At 40.5% G+C, this 12,889-nt stretch overlaps 1 protein-coding gene across 2 annotated transcripts in view; it reads right to left on the reverse strand.

Moving 5' to 3' along the window:
• Positions 1-12,889, reverse strand: part of dscaml1 (Down syndrome cell adhesion molecule like 1) — a 97,576-nt gene that overhangs the window by 12,550 nt on the left and 72,137 nt on the right. For both annotated transcript variants that reach the window (XM_077611139.1, XM_077611138.1), the window contains exons 15-22: positions 12,753-12,881; positions 11,298-11,465; positions 11,150-11,220; positions 10,409-10,649; positions 6,491-6,637; positions 5,551-5,706; positions 3,849-3,988; positions 116-269 (exon numbers count right to left, since the gene is read on the reverse strand). In XM_077611139.1, the coding sequence (XP_077467265.1) occupies positions 116-269; positions 3,849-3,988; positions 5,551-5,706; positions 6,491-6,637; positions 10,409-10,649; positions 11,150-11,220; positions 11,298-11,465; positions 12,753-12,881 (1,206 nt within the window). The remainder of the gene's footprint in view (positions 1-115; positions 270-3,848; positions 3,989-5,550; positions 5,707-6,490; positions 6,638-10,408; positions 10,650-11,149; positions 11,221-11,297; positions 11,466-12,752; positions 12,882-12,889) is intronic.

Below are 12,889 nucleotides of genomic sequence, written 5' to 3' on the forward strand. Positions count from 1 at the left end.
AAGCGTCTAATCCTGGAGAATAAATTCCCGTGTAGCGCTGCTTTACACCCAACTCCAATTTGTACGTGTCACAAGATCTCACATCCAAACGTGGAATCACGCAGCGGGAACTCACCCTTAGCGGCAGGTTCAACGGTGACCTTATCGCTGAAGTTTCCACGTCCCGCAGTGGTGACGGCCGCGGCCCAGATCAAGTACTGCTGCCTGTGGTTGAGGTGGCTGATGCGGTAGAAGACAAGCTCGGGATTGGCTTCATATTCGCTGGGCATCTGAGGAAAGAGAGGCACAAAAAGGCTGGAAAGTAAGCGCACGTCTGACAAAAACACTCGACTACCCTGAGAACTAGGTCTGTCTGTCTCTTGCCCATAGGCTCCGGCACCCTCGCAAACCACGTAAGGATGAGTTCTACAGCTAATGGACTGCTGGATGGAACAGATCACTCAGAACACAATAATGACCCAAGCTAAACTTGTATTTGTATAGATAAGTAGAAATATAGCCATTTACTGTATTTTAATTAATTGTGTGCGGTCGTTTGGTCGCCGGTCTTTTGGTCGCCGGTCTTTTGGTCGCCCGGAAGGTTATTGATAATTACCATTTAAATCGTTGCTCAAATTCCCTAAATACAAACTGCGAATTATTGGTCATACTTAGTCATACTTAATCCCCTATTAATTATTAGGCTAAAGAAAAGCTCAAAATTTACCGTACTTTTATTGTGTTTTGTTGGAGAACTTGTTAAGACCCCGACTGACGTAGCTTCTTAAAGGGACAACGCATGTACATACAAAGTCTTCTACACTCACACATCGGCTCAGTGAAACTGCTCATGGCCATTGTTGGCTTTGAGTGATGCGTAGACCGTGTTGTTTTACCTTGTTTTGTCGCCGGTCTTTTGGTCGCCCGTTGTTTGGGTCCGGGCGACCAAAAGACCGCGACCAAAAGTCCGGCGACCAAAAGATGGCGACCAAACGACCGCACACGATTAAAATACAGTAAATGGCTATATTTCTACTCATCTATACAAATACAAGTTTAGCTTGGGTCATTATTGTGTTCTGAGTGATCTGTTCCATCCAGCAGTCCGTTAGCTGTAGAACTCATCCTTACGTGGTTCGCGAGGGTGCCGGAGCTTATGGGCAACAGACCGACGACCGAGTACCATTTTAATACTGCAGTTTTTTTCTAAAAGAGTTAAGAGCTTTATGTCTGCAAATGGCCAACTCTGCCTCCTGCACGTTGTCGCCTGGGATAGGTTCTAGTACCCATGCACACTTTGTGATTTGCATCGTTGTAAATCGCAGCAGCCAAAAATTACGCAAAAAGGGGGATTTGATGCGAGAGTAACAACAGACATCATACATTTACAGTAATACCAATAAAATTGGGAAGGGTAGGCTAAATCAGCATCTACAAGGTAACATAACAACAGCTATTGCGATAACTATAACCTAAACAACAAAACATGGCATGTTTACTAAGCTACCAATCTCCCTGCAAATCAGTCAATAGCCAAACTTAGAAATAAAGTGCGACTTCTAGTCCACATGATTTCATTTTGGCATGTTAACAAAAGCCGTGAGTAGAATCCAAGAGGTTGAAAACACTGGGTCACACTGTCACTTTACCACAGAGGCATAAGTAATGTGAAAGACTCAGTGCACATCATTTTAATGTGAACCAAGCCCTCAAGTCTCCCCCAAAACTCAAAGACAGGAGAGTATATCTGGGAGGGTATATCGAGGTTTTTGGGGGGGCAAAAATCTAATACGCCAGAAGTGTAAGTGTGAAAAGGGACAAGGTTGGAAAAGGAGGTGAAGAAAAGAGATTCTGCGAAGGCAGACAATGGAAAGAAAGATAAATGAGTCAGTCAGATATCATGAAGAGTCATACACTAATGAGGCCAATCTGCAGCAGTCACAACGCACATAAATTTGCACACACACTGGCATGGGCAACGAATAGAGAAAACACACATACAGTGGCATACATGACCCCGAGGTGGATGTGTAATTGGTGTGTGTTTAACTCCGCCATGTGAATGTTGTCAAGTCAAATCACTGTCTTTTTAGAACACGCACAATATCTGGCAACCACTGCCCTTGAATTATTCTTTTCATTGTCGTTCAAGTATTACTACTGTATTTTTTATGGCTTTTAAGTTTTGTCAACGTACGTAATTCTGTTCAATAGATATTTTGGGGGAAGATAAGCACCTTCCATTAATTTAATGTGTACGCAAAATGAGATGGAGTGATAGACAAATATAACATTAGTCATGGTTTCATAAGCCTTTTAAGAAATGTGAGCATAATTTACACAAATGGCGCATCAACGCGCATAGACAGGAAATACGGTAGGGTTGCCATTCGGTAAAAAGGAAGACATTTTGTAGAATTTAGTGAGGAAAAGGGAAATTGCGACATCCAGGTGAACTTAACACTGCAGTACAATTTTCTACATGACCAGCATTTATTTTCTGTACCACTTATCCTTACAAAGGTCCAAACTGGAGTGTGTTGCGTTCAGGTGCAGCTCGACAAGGAGGATAAAACATGGCGCAAAAAACACCAAATACTATGAGCATATTTCCCCTTTTCATAGAAATAAAATCTCTAAATACATGAATGACTTTTGCATGGTACATTCATTTCATCGTAATAACAGCTTGTCCAAAAAAAGACACTTTAGCAAACATTTGGCGTTAGCATCTAAATGTCACCACATCCAGCAGGTTGGAACAAATTTTCCATTTTCAGCAGTGGTAAAAAAATTAAGCCTGATAGTGTATTCTTATTAAGCAGGATTGTCGCTTCACATAATAAAAAAAAAAGCACCTATCACGTTTTTATTCCTCATCTGGCGTTCTTCGGAATCTATCCCTCACCCCTGACTGTGCTAACCTTTTTTTCACCCCGTTTTGGTTTCGCATTTCTCGTCTATATACTCACAGGTGGAGGGTGAGGGGGCGCTATAGCGAGAGTCATGAATGGATGGATACTGTACCCGTCAAAAACAGACAAGTGGAGGGGGCGGGGCTTGTGTGGTGAGTGTGTGTGTGTGTGTGAATGAGTGAGTGAGTGCATGCTGCTCAAACGGATATTAAAATATTCCTTAAGAGTAGAGATGGCGGCGATCTAGGGAACAATAGAGGCAGATAATGAAAAGAAGAACAAAAGTACTCCCCGTGCGGTGTGTGTATGTGTGTGCATGTGTGTATGTGTGTTTATGTGTGTTCATGTGTGTGTGTGCGTGCAAACCTCCCTCCTCGTACCCCCCAACTCATCCCTTCATCCTTTTTTCTCTCCAGCCTTACTCATTTACATAGTAATCATCATGAACTCTGCATGGGGGCCTCAGATGAACACATTTGAGAGATGGACAAACAGATAGACAAATTGATAGACAGAGAGACAGACAGACAGATAGACAGACAGATGGATAAATAGATAAATAAATAGATAAATACTAGATAGACAGAGGGACAGAGACAGACGAAAAGATAAATGTGTGTCTTGTGTGTGCGTGTGTGATTTTTCTGCGCCGCTTGATGAACAGATGAGGTTGCCACGGCAACGCGATGAGACGCAGATATGCAAATAAGCACGCGCACACACTGCAGTAAAGCGGAGCTCATTTCCTACACACGCCTCGTGCGGAGACTGCAGCAAAAAAAAGTGCGGGAGTGTGTACGCCATGCGTGGAAGGGAACATTTTGAGTCCATTCACTTTTATATTTGGGGTTGTCGGTATTTTGGACATGAGGTGAAGAGAAAGAAAAGGGAGTTTTGGGGATGGAGAAATGGCGTTTTGAGTTCTGGGTGTGTCTTTTTTTTTTTTAAACTCACCGGTTGGCCTGATGCGGGGTTCAAGCAGTAGATGGTGTACTTGCGGATGACTCCATTTGGCTTGTGGGGGGGTAACCAGGAGACCACCACGCTGCTGGCGGAGGAGGGTACCGCTTTGATGCCGGCTGGGGGGCCGGGGTCTGCAACATGACAGATTGGCAGTGAGAAACATGGAAAATAAATCATGACAACAAAGATCCATCGAAATATTTGCTGGGATTTCGTCATCCTAAAAACAAGTCATTAAATGAATACTATTACACTTCCATTTGACATCAAACATTTGTCAAATATTTCGTCGACTGTGTCCTAGATTAATTTTACTCATCTATATAGCGTGGCATCATGGAGAAGGCCTTTTATTTTTGCAAATGTGTGTGTATAAAAAATTAAAAATACTGTTTGATTAAAATTAAAGTGTTTTTATGTTTATTTTTCTCGAGTACAAGTAACTGTGACAAGCGGAATGCATTTAAATGGTGGATTAGGATGCCATGTGGAGAGATTTAATATTTTCACAGATACAAGCTGTCGTTTGGTCTTTTTTTTGTTTTTGTTTTGAGTTTGAAGCAAAAATTAAAGACGGGATCATTGTGTAAGTGACTTGAGTTCAATAGCATCGAATTTCATCGTGTTGTTAGCAAAAGAAGGGCAAAAAAAAAGGTAAAAATCCCTCCAACCACCTTAAAAATCCAATTTCAAGGCACCACTGTATTTCATAGTACTTGTTTTTTTCTTCTTTAACAATTCCTGTCACAAATGAGCACAATCACTTTTATAAAACCCACATTTTTATTTTATTTCATATCGGATTGACTAGATGCCAGAGGTCTACTTAAAATGGGAAAAAAGAGCCCCATCAAGTACCCAAATCGCATAACATGTCTATATAAACACATTCAAAATGACCCCCAACGGAAAAAGCAGTCATCAATTCACTGTCATCTTTGCTTTTCAGACATTTTCCCCATATGCCACACGCAGAACCACCATTGGCAAACGGATCAAAAAAGATAATACATGCGAAGAGGTTGCCCCTGGACACGCTGCCGTATTAGAAGCGCTATCTGCGCTAAGGCTAACACAAAAGAAGAGAGCATCTCTTCTCCGAAAATGGCACTTCTTCAAAAACCCTGGTAGAAAAGCCCCCCTAACCCGCCCCCCAAACCCTCCCTCCCTCGTCGGCGCCTCGGGGAAAGGGCGGAGAGGCGGATCCGGATGTAATCCGCAAGCCACCAGTGTAAGCACAAAATTAATTCTCCCTAAACCACAAAGAATTAATCTCTCTCTTGTACGTGATGCCAGGCGAGACTTGCACACAAACAATAGCACACTTTCTCACGCTAAGACACCACGGCGGGGAAATGCACTCCTACAAACACACACACACACTAAAAACCATCCTGGCTATAATGGATTTACATGCACAGATCCACACCCTTAGCCCCCCCCCCCAAACCACACACACACACACCTTTTAGATTCTTAATTCTCATTAGCACTGGTAATGGCACATCAGAGCACAAAGAGGTTTTAATCAGCTACCTCAGCCTTACAAAGACCCTCTTACTCCCGGCACAAATGTGCCTCCCACCATGTGGATGAACAGTGTTAAACCCTTGGATAAAATTGCATTACCCGTGTGTGTGTGTGTGTGTGTGTGTGCATGTGAGTGTGTGTGAAGATAAAACAAGAGACTCACAGTCTTCACGAGTCTGGATGTAAAGGACGTTACTGCGCACGCCATCGCCAGCCTGAGTGTAGGCCAAGACCTGGATGCTGTAGTTGGTGAACTTTTCCAGGCCCCTCAGCTCCACTTGCTCCTTGGTTGTGGTGATGTTTTGCATTTCACCCCATTCTGAAAAGGAAACAGGGGAAAAATATGACGTCAATTTGAAGGAATGGCTACTGTTGGAGTGGAATGTTGTGGATTGGGCGTTTCATGCTGTGTTTTGCATTGTGTTTAGCATCGAGAAGCCATTTTGGCTCATCCGAGGTCAGCCGTTTTGGGCTTCAGAGTGTTATCCATGCAGAGATTTTCTTCTTCTTCAATAAATAGTCACCAGTTTTAGAGCTTTGTGATTTTTTTTAAAGGAAAATTATTTGCTCATGTGTTGTTTATGCAGTATGCCATTAATGTGCAGAAATAAAGTCTTGTTGAAGCTGTCACTTTTAGGGGAGAATTTTTTTTTTTTTTTAAATGGGGCCTTTTGCAGAGCATAAATACATTTTTCCTCCACTAATGCCATTGCAACCAGTCATTTTTGTATTTTTTTCTTGTTAATTATCATTCTGTTTTTTCCCCATGGTTATAAAGTACAGTTTTTTCACCATGATTATAAAGTACAGTTTTTTTCATGAGTAATATAATGAACATGATTGGAAATGTGAATGTTTACTGTGTGAGTTGATTGAAATCAAATTTTTTACATGAAACCCAGAAATGACTAAAATAGCAGGTTAGGAAAAAAGTTAAAATAAAGGAAGTCATGAGCTGGTTGTTATCATGCAGGTTGTTGTGTATATGCAATTTGATGAGGTCACCATACATTTAAACGATTTGGCAGACATACACCCCGAGGAAAAGCAAAACTAGGAAATGTCCCATGATGAAAAGTGAGAAAAAAAGATATTTTACTGACCTCCGTCGGGAAACACGGCCCAAAAGACCACCCGGTAGCCCTTCAGAACGCCATGCAGGGTCATCCTGGGGGGTTGAGCCCAAGAGATGACCGCCTCGTCCGACGTGACGGAGATGGCGCGCACATTTTGAGGTGGCTGGCTGGGAACTGGAAAAAAAATGGGAAAATGACAAAGTTACATCTCCACTTGCATTTGGTGTCAAATAAATGAATACATTAGTTATAATTTGTGTGCAGGTGGTGACGATTCAACTGCCAACATTAGGAACATTAAGAAAACAGACGCTTTGTTGTTGTAGGCTGATTTCAATGAATATTCGAAAATTTAACACTTTAATACGAAATATTTATAGTCATCTAAAGAAAAAAATATTGTAGAAATGAGTGTTTGAATGGACAGCATATTTTACTCATTATAGTAAGTCGAGACATCATTTTCTAGATAATGGATGCGAGATTCATGTAAAAAAAACATGAAAATAATGCATTATAGAAGAGTATAGTTATTTTTTTTAAAACAAAAGAAAGGCTTTGATAAGATTTGACAGTAAATCAACAATAAGACTAAGAAAACAAAACACCAAACTGGAGAGCAAGGAGCAACTGCACCCGCGCGTGCCGCCATCTTGGATCCATAAAGCCTTTTGATTTGATGGATTTGATTGAAATCAGCAATTGAAGGTTATTTAGCCAAGCCCTAATGAGCATTTCCGCTTCAATTCAACAGCCTACTCCCCCAAAAAATGTATATGGGTTTTTATTCCCTGGGGACAAGTCCAACTGTGTTCTCCCTCATCCAGGTGTCCACTTCGAAGCATCGCCCTTTCAGCCTTTCAATAACGTGCAGTGTTGGCGAGGAACAGAAGTCAACTTGTGCAAAAGGGGGTGTCGGGGGAGAGAGTGGGGGGAGGACTGAAAAGATACGAGCTTGGGCCAAGTCCGCCAGGGCCGTTATTCTGGGCAGCTGGCGTGGAAAGGCGGAGGACGGAGGAGGACGGAGGAAGCCGGGAAAATGGGCCTTGCATCAATAAACCTTGGGGCTACAAGTGGAAATTATTAGGATGCGCTTGCTTTTTTCACTTTGTGGGTAGAAACCAGGGTGCGCGGAGGTGAGGGTATTCCAAGGTAAATAAAGGAAAGGTGGGTAAGAAGACTAAAATGTAACCTTGTCCATTTCGGGTGTCAAAGTGGCGGCCCAGGGGCCAAATATGGCCCGCCGCATCATTTTGTGCGGCACGAGAAAGTGAACGATGAGTGCCGACTTTTTGTTTTAGGATCAAATTCAAATGAAGGTTATAGATGTATATTATATTTCCTGATTTTTGCCTTTTTTAGATCAATAATTGCAATTTTTGGGATATTTTTTTTCTTTTTGGGTTTTTAGCATTTTGTAAAATCTAAAAATAAACATAGAAAATATTTCCTGTTTTCCACTTAAATATTGAACACGATAAAAAAAGATTTTGCTGCCTTTTCAAATGAAAAAAAAAAGATTATTTTGACGTTTTCCGTTACTAAGAAAAAAAGCTCAAATAAACGTTGTTTTCGGTCAATAAAAACTGTATTTTCAGGGCTTTTGATCCATTTCTTTTAATCAGATTGTTATAAATATCTAAATATTATATCTAAAATGGTCCGGCCAACATGAAATCGAGTTAACCTTAATGGCTCCAGTTTTTTTTTACCTAGGTCTACAATGTCTTGTGTGTCTTTTGTCTGTCTTGCTACTGCAACCAAAAAAATTTCCCGAATACGGGACGAAATAAAAATTCTAACCTAACCTAACCTAACGTAATCTAATGTAATCTAATCTAATCTAATCTAATCTAATCTAATCTAATCTAATCTAATGCAGCCCAAGAACCAAGTTTGACACCCTTGAATCCTAAATAGGGGACCAAAATGGGGGCTAAAGCAACAAAAGGCATTTTTTTGGAGAGTTAAAAGCGGAGGAAGGGCAGAAAAAGATGAAAAGAGGCAAAGGGAGACAAAGCGCTCAGCTGCAGATAATTACAGCAGGAAACAGACCGAGCGAACGGACCGACCGAACGACAGACAGGCTAATTATAATTATTTTTAGTATGCTTGTTGTTATCACTGTGATCGTAATGGCCGTCAATATCTCCGTCGCTACGGCGACAGCCAAAGGGAAGCGCCGGAGGGGCTCTGCCTACTCTGGACCAATGGGACTCGGCCAACTGTTCGCGAGACGCCGGCGTTTGCGCCGGGAGACAAAGACGGGTAAACACAGAGAGAAATAAAAAGTGGAGGAAAAAGTCAAATATTTGGATTTTTACGGCCTTTTGAATTTAAAGGTGAACATGAAGGCTTGGTTTCAAGCAAGGGAAATTGATTATTATGCTTTGTTTTGGGTGTTATGTTTTTATTTTGTTGACAGAAAAAAGTCGGAAATAGATTTTGGACATTATGCTAACGGAAAAGGAGATTTAAAAATGTGCTTTTCTTCAGTATGGTGTGAAAAAAACGGACTGTCAATCTGCAACAATTCTAGCTCCAACTATTCCATTTTTTTTCAATTCTAGTAGTTCTTGTCTACTAAAAATAACCCTTATTAATCAACACATACAATTCAAGGCATGTTCTGTAAAGTATTTTGTCTGATTAGAAAATAAAAGGGAATAATCCTATTACGAAGGACTGACTTTCACATTAACACATAAAATTAGCAAATGTTTGGGCGGGTTGACTTGAAAAAAACAAAAAAAAAACATCAATATATCAGTTGTAGTTGTTTATCTCGGCTTCGGATTACCGCGAGCGCCATTCGTTCTTGTTAGAATAGAGCAAACGCCGGGATTTTTCAGTGAATAAAAGATGGAGCAACGATGACACAGCCGGGGCGGCGAGAATGCGACACAGAATGTGCAGTAACTGTGAATAAAAGCTGGCGGACGGGTGACGTTTTAGCCTTCCGCTTGCTCGTGCGTGCGGCGCCCTGCTGTTTGACAAGCATCCATTCAGGCAACGGGGCACTACAGTGACACGTTTTTACACAAAATAGCCATTTTTCTTTTTGTTATTGTAGTTTGCCGCGGCGCAGAAGTGCGCTGTATATGATACGGAGAGGTGTTTGGACTTTTGTGCCGCGATAAAAAACAACAACAACCAGAAACATTGAAGTTACTGCATTACAACACATTGTTAGTTGTAAGATTACTAGACTTTTTGGAAGCATTCGTATTATAAGTCGCACCAGCCTAAGAATACAAAACAAAGGGGAAATTTCTACTTACTACTTATTTATTCCTAATTTATTGATTATTATTATTTATTGATTATTATTATTTATTGATTATTATTATTTATTGATTATTATTATTTATTGATTATTATTTTTTATTGATTACTATTTTTATTGATTATTATTTTTTATAGATTATTATTTTTATTGACTATTATTATTTATTGATTATTATTTATTATTGATTATGAATATGTATTGATTATTTATTATTATTTGTTTTAGTTGTTATTTTTCCACTTTTTTAAAATTCCATAAAAGCATTCAATTCAAAAATAAATATAAGTCGCACTGGAGTATATGTTGCATTTTCTGGATAGCATTTTTTTTTTTAATTTGATCAAAAAACGGGAACAAATATACGTTAGATTAACAATAGTGCAATGGAGAACAACAAGCTAACTAGGTCTACGTTAACATAACAGTTTTTTTTATAGATAACTGTAGCATGAATCGACCCAAGGTAGACTGTGTGGACTTTGCATGTTCCCCCCAGGCATGCGTAGGTTTTCTCCGGGTACTCCGGTTTCCTCCCATATCCCCAAAACATGCAGAGTAGGCTGCTAAATTGCAAGGCCCAGCCAAACGATCTCAAAAACCCCGACTTCTAGTCAATTGAGGTTGTGTACAAGTGTGCAGTGGTGATTGGTCCTTACCATCTTCCAGTGTAGTCGCATTGATCTCAGAACTGGAGGGTCCAGTTCCGGCTCGATTGAAGGCCTGAACCACCACGCCGTACTGGGCAAACTTCTTCAGGTTGTCCAGCGTGTAAACCTCACTGTCTCCGGTGGCCTTCATCTCCACGATGCTGTACTGGCCGTTGCTGCCCGGGCCGTTCTCCCTGTAACCGATCTGGTAACCCCGGATCACCCCGTTTTGCAGTTCCTTCCTGGGAGCCTGCGGGGTGGGACGACGGTGTTTGATTTCCAAGGCCTGATTGGGACTCTGACCGAATTCTTTTTTTACAGTTCCACTCGAAAAAATGCATTAGCGTATTTTGCTGTTTAATATCCCCCCATTTAATATACCCGGGTATATTAAACGGCAGGGGTATATTAAATGGCGCACAGGAAGGTACAATCCACTATGCACTCTTTATGCCGTGACGGGGTAAGAGAAAGTCTGTTGCTGACAGCGATTCAGAGTCTTTGTCCGACTAGTAACTACTACTTACTGCTGAATAAAGTCTGACTTGGAATTTGAATGAACTTAAGTATCTATAATGATGCCCCCATGAACACCATACAAATCTTGCCAAAAAAGCCGAGTTGCCATTTAATATACATAAAGTATTATATTAAACGGCAGGGGTATATTAAATAGTGCACAAACGGGAGGCTCAAAAAAGCAAAAATCATTTAATATACCCGGGTATATGAAACGGCAAAATACGGTACCTTCCAAGTAACTCTGATACTCTGAGAGGTCACTGGCTGCAGGATGACGTCCATGGGGGGTCCATCGGGTTCTGCAAAAATTGACAATGTACCATTTTCTGGAAAACTGAACCCAAAAAAACCCCAAACTATCTTTTCATATACTTACGAGCCTCCTCTGTGCTTATGGTGAGCTCCTTACTAGCCTCGCTTTTGCCGATGGCGTTGTAGGAGTACATGCGGATGCTGTAGACGGAGGCTGGGTGGAGATCCACGATGTTGGCCTGGTTATTCGTCGGGGAGATGTTCCGAGTGGCGTGTTTCAATTCCCAGGAATCTGAACAAAAGATGCTCATAGTACAGTGTTTTCCAACCACGGTGGCACGGCACAGTGGGGTGCCGTGAGAAAGGGTCAGGTGTGTCGCGGAAAATTATACAATGTAATATTCAGAGAAGAAAAAATAATGTGGATTTAACTAGATTAAAATTGATTTAATTGCAAAAATCTAAATATGATGAATGGTAAATTATAGATTACACGGGTCATTTTGTTGCTTTTTTCCCTCTAACATGAACCAGAAATTGTTTGGTTTGTAGGGCATCAACTTAAAGTCTGTGTGAGCACATTTTTTTGCGGAATATTGGTAGATTTTTGGAATATTTGGAAAAAAGTCATAAAATGATGGAATTAAAAATATGACTTATTTTTGCATCACTCGAACCGGATTTTGTTCAGGGTCCGAAGACATCAACTTTTGACGACATAAAGTCTGTGTGAGCGCTTTTTTTGCGGAATATTGGGAGATTTTTGTAATATTTGGAGAAAAGTCATACAATTACAGTACTAAAAATATGACTTATTTTTGGATCACTCGAACCAAATTTTGTTCAGGGTCCGCAGACATCCACTTTTGGCGACATAAAGTCTGTGTGGCCACTTTTTTTTGCGGGATATTGGGAGATTTTTGTAATATTTGGAGAAAAGTCATAAAATTATGCGATTAAAAATATGACTTATTTTTGCATCACTCGAACCAGATTTTGTTGAGGGTCCGCAGACATCAACTTTTGATGACATAATGTCTGTGTGGGCACTTTTTTTGCGGAATATTGGGAGATTTTTGTAATATTTGGAGAAAAGTCATAAAATTATGTGATTAAAAACATGACATTATTTATTTTTGCATCACTTGAACCGGATTTTGTTTAGAGTCCGCAGACATTAACTTTTGACGACATAAAGTCTGTGTGAGCACGTATTTTTTTGCGGAATATTGGGAGGTTTTTGTAATATTTGGAGAAAAGTCATAAAATTATGCCATTAAAAAAATGACATGACTTATTTTTGATTACTCAAAACGGATTTTGTTCATGGTCCGCAAACATCAACTTTTGGTGACATTAGGTCAGTGTGAAAAATTAGATTTTGGAATCATTTTGCTGGTTTATGTGATTCCTGCTGATAAAACTTTGATGAGAATGACTATTGTTAATATAGCCGACATATCTTTAAATGAAAAGATTTTCAGATGGTGGCGTAGCTCCAAAAAGCTTGGCAAACACTGTCAACGTCAACGCTCCAAATGACTGAGCCACTTTTTTCAACCAAAGTAATTGTACTTGCCGGTCTTGTTCTTGTACTCGATGTCGTAGGAGGTGATGACGCTGTTGCCGTCAAATCTTTGCGTCCATCGTAAATTCATGCTGCGATCTTTGACTTCTCGGACCTCCAGCTCCGGAGGGTCTGGGGGCTCTGAGAGA

This window comes from Stigmatopora argus, chromosome 10 (genome assembly GCF_051989625.1).
Source record: "Stigmatopora argus isolate UIUO_Sarg chromosome 10, RoL_Sarg_1.0, whole genome shotgun sequence".
NCBI lineage: Eukaryota > Metazoa > Chordata > Actinopteri > Syngnathiformes > Syngnathidae > Stigmatopora > Stigmatopora argus.